The following is a 7,505-nucleotide window of genomic DNA, read 5'->3' as shown; positions in this document are numbered from 1 at the left end:
TTCAATTAGATTGCCAATTTAATTCCTGCTTGTAACATTTTTCTATGTGTTTTTTAACAGATTGCTATGCGTTCAAATCAATTAAAGAAATAGAGCATACTACAATGGAATGTCAAGTGGTAAGTGAAATGAATCTTACAGTTGGTGCGAATTTTACATGATTTTCTCTCTCGTATTTCATGTTATTACCATCATAAGCGAAAAATATCATTACGTTTCAAGTATGTAAGAGAGAAAATGGTGGACATTGCAATTCCATATCAAACCAATTCGGTTCGGCAAAAATGACTAAATACCAACAAAGGAAAAAAACTGCAAAATAAGCATAAAAATAAACATAAAATGGCATAAAATAGCAATAATAAGAGATAATAAGAAATCGTAAATCTTTTACGTCTCTGCTTTACGTTCATGATTCGGCCAAGCTATTTTATTAGTTCCCATGGATCGAAGCAAATCCAACCATCCTCATTTACCTATATTACATGAACTATAACACTTTGGAAAAAGGCATCCAAGTTCAATGCTTCACCTATAATTTATATATATTCATCAATATATATTCATCAATTTCCCTACCGGTACCTCAAGTTTAATGATTCAATTCCAATAAATGAAAATATTCTAGCATTTGGCGAGTTCGATTAATACGACAGAGATTCGTAATAAGAGTAAACGTTCTCTTGTTAAACTTTTAATGATTACTGTACGTATACCTTTTTTAAGTAATATAATTGAAACAGGGTAGTTTCTTCAGGATATAATATGAATTTGCAATCCGGATTACTTTTATTCCATCTCATTAAATCACTTAAGACATCATTCATGACAATAACAATCAATGATGAAGCAGATAATATATGATTTGGTCATGTTCGCAGACAACCCTTTTTTCTTTACTTTATACAGCAATCTTATACTTAATGATATTACGAGATTATTCATTCTATAATTTTGCTTTTATCTGCTTTATCTCTTGATGACATTAACAAAGTGTTCTGATGAAGCTATAAATGCATCTTAGAAAAAGAGGCACAAGAGTTTGAACTAAGAATAAGTTTCACAGCATTTCTATATCACAATTCATCAATTTGTATCAGAGCTTAACCAATTGATATAACAAAATGTTATGAAAATTAAATTACTTAATCATATGAAAGCGCATTTGTAATATCAAATTATATTCCCCTGATCTCTTTAGTGACGTTAGTGTTCACTAGCTTCAGGGTTTTCTAAACTTCTAACGTGGCCACGCAAAGCTTGTATCTTCATTCCTCTTTTTCTCTGGTCTTGGGAGTTGGAAAACTTTCAGTGGAGCATTTCGTCGCTGAGGGCAAAAGAAACGCATGAAAGACATTCAAACTAACTGCACTGAACCAAAATACTTTTTAAACTCATACAAAACTGCTTTCCACTGGAAAATAACGACGCAGTATTTATTACCTCCCATAGCATTAAATGTTCAGTCATGCGGTGCTTCTATAAAATTTCCAAACCTTAATCTACCTAAGTTAACAAATGTCGTTTTTGTCTGTATTAAAGTTAAACTCACCTTCTTTCTAAGGGCCTCAGAACCATCCGCGACGTAAGGTCCTTTCCTGTTGTACAAACTCTCCGGTTGTCTAGATTCAGGGGAGTTTGACTTCTTTTCATATCTCATTTGCTCCTATTTAAAAGGTTGCGTATTTGAAAGTAATAAAAAAAAATTAAAAAAAGCTTTGCAGCAAAATAGAACTTAACCCATGATGCATCTGGAAGTGTAATTTTATTGACAGAAATTTGAAAATTGGGTTTCCATGGGTTACCATTAGGTAAATGAAAGTTTAGGCAATAGGTATTAAAATGGATAAAATAAATCACAATTCTAAGCATTACTACATCTTTCTACATATATATTAATCTTTCTGAACGTGCTTTACATGCGGAATAATTTAGGGTGTGGAATGTGGTGTGGCTGTGGGATTGTTGAATGAGGCCTCCAGTGTGTGGAGGTGTGGAGATCTGCCCCCCCTCTCCACCCCCAAAAAAGTCAAGTTTAGACGTCAAACGGTGCGTTGGTCTATAATTAGATCTAAACGCAAAAGTTTGCTAATAAACCCTTCGATCCACCAACTGTCGAGTTAGGTTGCGCGCAATCTCCCCCCCCCCCCCCTTCCCACCCACTTTCAGCCCTTTTGCGCACACCAATATAAGCATATACTTACGTTTAGATCAGACATTCTACCCATAACCTGTGCTATGTGATCCATTCGCTCAATTTCTTCGCTCTTTATACTTCCCAAATCAGACTCTGAGATTTTGTCTTGGGATGTTGTCGCTTCTGTCGCAAATACTAGAGGTGAGACAGTTCCAAAGCTACTACTGGAACTAGTGGATAATTTCCTTGATATCTTGGAATCCATGTTCGCTGCACCTCGGCGGTTTCTCCACATGACGACACAAACGATGAACAAGGCAAGCAACAACAGAACGATAAGTAAGGCGAAAACAATCACCAGAATCTGCCACACGTCTGCCACGAAAGAAAAATGGTGTTTTGATTTTTGTCTTACGGATGATAACAATTTAGAAAAGGAAATATGATCATAATGTACAATCCATTCTGTCTTTTCAAACTCACACCGAGACAGTGTATATGCAGGTCGCTTTCTAAATATTCCTTTGGCAAACGGCTACTACGTATTCCCAAAGTCTTTCATAATCATGTTTTCTATCACCCGATGCACATAGAGAACAGTTACTACTGTAAATCTTACAGTTTTGTACCACAGTAAAAATAGATCGTGCTAAATTGGTAGCATGTGCTATTAGGATTACAAGAAGAACTGAGGATATGTGTAATTCCAACAAATCCAGTTGTTTGGGATTGTTGGAATTACAAATATCCTCAGTTCTTACTGTAAACTTAATAGCACATGCTACCGATTTATCAGATTTGTCAGCATGATCCAGTGTTTACTGTGGTACAAAACTTTAGATTTACAGTAGATACTGTAATCTCTGTGTTAATCGGCTGTTTCTATTGTAGTCTAAACTAACACTGTTAACTACAACGTCAACAAGTTCCAATCGTTGCTCACCAAATCACGTTTGCAGTTGAAAGAGTTGTAATTCCACCAACATTTTCTTGTAAGAAAAAATGTGTTAAAGAATGACTTAAAGAGTTACCATAGTTTAAAAATATGATAAGTACTAATAATAAAAAAAATGTGCAGGTTGTATTATTGTAGTGTGTTTGATTTAATCAAGATAAAACTTTTAATCATTTTGGGGTTGTCAATAGCATACAGTACCAGCTCAGAATGACGATAGGCCTTAAGTAGCATTTTTTTTTAAAGGCACCGTTAATTTGTGAGGGACAATTAACAATTTCATGATTGGCTTGGGCTCTCTTGTTGACATTAAAGAATATATTGTGTTTGCAACAAATATCGGCATCTGGCTTTGAAAGGAAAGTATACCAGAATAGTAGTTAAAGTAACATATCAAAAGTTTTGTCATTTTTTTCTGTCAGCCCATGTTGTATCGTTAAAAAAATACCCGAGTGTTGCTGTAATTTCAACCATCGTTGGTATCGTGCAAAGCAAACTGTTTGCAGCATCACATGATGGATATTTCGTGTTTTCGAATGGTACCGTATAAAATACAACATTTTGTAAGTGCATAACATCTTAACTGTTGAATAAGAAACATAATTTGAAATGCAAACAACTATGTAGAAATTTGAATGATTGCGGTGTATGATTTAGTGATGGTATCGTGAACAGAAATGATTCAAATTATGATTAATTGCTTATGATTGTAACCTACCTATTCCCTTGTCATAGGGAACGATAGGAACGATAGGAACGATAGGAACGGTAGGCGGATCGACTGTACTCTCACACGAAACTCCGGTATAGCTTTCATCACAGCTATGTTAAAACAAAATAGGAATCATTAATAAATGCGTGGCAACGACAATGCAGGTTTAAATTTACAGTTTGATGCAAAAAAAAGAACCTAAATTAAGCTAACTGACAAAAATGTATTTTTGTCATTGAAACACCAATCTAAGTCACTGAAACACCAATTTCTTCGAGCGTTTACGACAACATTTACAATTTAAAATCGTTTGTCACATAAATAGTTATCTTCAATATTTATCAACACATTTATCTACAATCAATATTGCTCTATTTTATCAGGGGGGAGGGGGATTGCACGGGCAGTTCAGCATCTACGTAATATCTGCATCAAGATAAAATACGGCCACGTATTTTAACATCTTAATTAAGGGATATTTCCGGCAGGTTATGATGATTGCTGAACAAAAATGCGGAAAACGTTCTGCATTTTTGGGCCAAACACCACAACCTCGTAGCATTTTGAATAGTAAAAATATGAACTTTTCAACATTTTGAGATATTCCTGATTACATCTGGCAACAGAAACTTGCATAAATCATCATGGCGTTTGATTCGTGGATGTTCTCGTTTTCAGTTGGTAATATTAAATCAATTACCCAAATAGGAAATATACTTTCTTCTTAAAGGCTGCACTTCCATGAGATTCAACTTCGAATAAGCTAACTTAATCATTCCAAATGTCACATTTAAAGGATAAATCAGCAAATGATTATATTAGGAAAGTAAAAGAATTGAAAAACATTTGCCATGATGACATCACCAACGTTCTAATATGATCCACTCCCAATGGAAGAGGCGAGAGTTCGACTAATAAATAAATACTTTACATTCATCAACTTTACCAAGAGTATGGGACAAGAGACTCAGATGGGGTTTTCAACAGCACCGTGGAATATTTATTTCTCGTTTACATGAGTCTGACATTGTCTGAGTTCGGAATATTCTTTGCATGTGTTAGACGTTTACCTGCATATGACTTCTTTTCCAGAAACTGTGCAATTGCCATGTTCATTACAAGCATCAACTAAGCACTCGGGGTGACTAACAGCTGTGGTGAAAACAAAAGACACTCTATGCTTTAAATTTCAAGAGACGATAAAATAAATGTTAAAGCCACTATTGCGTTTTGTTTCTAGTCAGTTAAAATGTTGCCTATATTTCGAGTGTAACGCAAGCAGTCTGCAAAATGCAAATATATATTAAATATGACATGAACAATTATTACTTAAATTCTACTTTCCGATTCAGTGTGTATTTATTATATATTAATTATTAACCGTGATCCTGGTAGACCATTAATTAATTGTATATATTCTGCAAGTTGATAAGAATATGAAAAAAGGTTTCATATTGTATTGACTGAAATCAAAATGTTTGAACTCAATTTACTCCTTACAGCGGTGCATTTGTCGACACTTTTTTGTTATGTAGATATACTCCATACATGAACACAGATACAAATCGAGCACTTGAAGAAAAAAAAAACACATGAGGAATTTATAACAATGCTCAAATTATAGTACACATTGTTATGTGATTATATAGATTCAACAAATTCAAACCAAAAATCAAATTTGTCTTTTAACATAGTAATTCTCAAAACTTTTCACATTTTTTCACAATTGGTGAAATGTTTTGTCGATGTTTACAGGATCACTTATTAACACTCCACATATCTTTACTCCGGTTGGGTAACATTACAAGGCTGCCGATAACATCATGCCTACCATCTAATGGAACGTACAACTTTCATTTTAATAATCAACTTACGATCTATAACAATGCTGTCGTTTTTAAGTTTGATGGTTCCAATGCTACTGTTTTTCAGTGTATTGTCGCCTTCTTGCAAAACTACTTCAATTGCGTCCATCATTTGTGTGCTGTCGGCCTCTGAATCCTCATCAAATACCAAATCCACGTCTGCCCCGATGCTTCCTTTGAAGAATCTCAAAACTCTACAACTTATGTAATCATCTTTCCATATCCTACCGTCAAAGTTATTGACTGTAATCGACCACTGTCAGGAATGAAGAGTAATATCATTGAGAAATGTCCTGATAAGTTTTAGCTGTATGTATGGCATAGTTCATATCCCTGACTTGTACATCAATCTACTTTAATTTAAATTTCTTCTAGTTTGAAACTATGCCTTCGTCATCGTCTCAAATACACGTTTATAATGCAATGGAAAGAAATACAAGCGATTCTACAGTTAACTAATCATCGACACGGTATATGAAGTTGTGATTATTAAGTTTTTTTTATCTTGTTAACAAGTCATGCAACGACTTATCACTCGATTTTACAATATTAACACCTGGTCACAGTAATAACCCACCCAATTGTTCATATTTCAAACAGTACATCTCCGGAAACTGACCTGGCGCACTCAACTATATATTGACAAGGTACATCCCTTGTCCCCTTTTATATGCAATTGGATGAAGAGAGGCTAATGTGTGCCACACTAAAGTACACAATGTAATGATCCAGCAGTGCTGTAGTACTCGAAAAGTACCCGAGTACCATTTTGCTGGTACTCGTACTCGGTTAGAAACTACTTGGACGTTAAAGTAAACGTACTCGTCATTTAGTACTTGCACTCGGATGGCAAAGTACTTGGTACTCGCCAATGACGAGCACTTAACGAGTACTTTTTTTGTAATACCATTCATGCAGTCGAGTGTATTACCAAGTACAGTACGTACATACAATACGAAGATACGCATGCGTGGTGGATGTTGCTACCGTACGGAACAATTCGTCGTTGCAGTGTTACTATTAGTTAAATATTCATGTGTACACATCAGAAAGTTGTTTGCTACTGTCACTTTTGTCATCGCAATATCAAAATGAGACGTTTTATATTTGGCAAGCAATAGCGATAATCTAGTTCATGTCATCACATTCAACTGTTATGTAATTTGTTTAAAAAGATCTTCAGGACGCAGCTATACCCATCAATAAGTGCTCGGATGGAAAAGTACTCGTTCCTCGTACTCAGATGAAAAAGTACTCGTTCTCGGATTTCAGAAGTAGTACTCGGACTACTCGGAACATTAATCACTCGCGAAATACTTGGTACTCGGATCACAATACTTGACTAATACAGCTAGCCAGGACTCAAGCTTGCAATCCTGAGATAGATAGTATATTGCCTTAACCACTGTAACACAACCGTCTCTCGAGTAAAGTTGAAACTAAAAAAAAAAAAACTCACCAAATCACAAACGAGATTCTGTAAAGACATGAAGAAGTTACTAGTTCTATCAGTGAGAGAGTCATTAAATATCGCTTCTTGACTGTTGATCTCGACGATGGCAAACGTGACTTTCAAGATCTTTGACACTAAGAGGTGGAAAAACAAAGTGTTACGAAATCGTTTACTCTTGCAAAGGCTACATCCTTATAGCAAATCTGAAATTGCATTGTTATCTCATCGCTACCATAGCGAGGATGATATATTGTAATTCGTTTGCCATAGCAACGATTGCCATGGTAATAGTTAGTGTCTCTCAGTAGCGAGTCTCGGGAGGTCACCCATGAGGGGTGACCGAGGGTGAACAAAAGTCCAAATCTGTAGACGGGTCAAAAGCT

General features: G+C 35.3%; 1 protein-coding gene across 1 annotated transcript in view; it reads right to left on the bottom strand.

Moving 5' to 3' along the window:
* The window catches only part of LOC139979023 (uncharacterized), a 67,699-nt gene continuing 60,194 nt past the window's right edge, over positions 1 to 7,505 (bottom strand). The window contains exons 59-65 of the mRNA XM_071989658.1: positions 7,129 to 7,256; positions 5,679 to 5,925; positions 4,875 to 4,956; positions 3,811 to 3,914; positions 2,205 to 2,512; positions 1,553 to 1,666; positions 1 to 1,327 (exon numbers count right to left, since the gene is read on the bottom strand). Coding sequence (XP_071845759.1) covers positions 1,241 to 1,327; positions 1,553 to 1,666; positions 2,205 to 2,512; positions 3,811 to 3,914; positions 4,875 to 4,956; positions 5,679 to 5,925; positions 7,129 to 7,256 — 1,070 coding nt within the window. The 3' untranslated portion in view covers positions 1 to 1,240. The remainder of the gene's footprint in view (positions 1,328 to 1,552; positions 1,667 to 2,204; positions 2,513 to 3,810; positions 3,915 to 4,874; positions 4,957 to 5,678; positions 5,926 to 7,128; positions 7,257 to 7,505) is intronic.

The sequence above is a fragment of the Apostichopus japonicus genome, chromosome 13, assembly GCF_037975245.1.
Source record: "Apostichopus japonicus isolate 1M-3 chromosome 13, ASM3797524v1, whole genome shotgun sequence".
Taxonomy (NCBI): domain Eukaryota; kingdom Metazoa; phylum Echinodermata; class Holothuroidea; order Aspidochirotida; family Stichopodidae; genus Apostichopus; species Apostichopus japonicus.
This window is presented reverse-complemented; position numbering and strand designations above follow the sequence as displayed.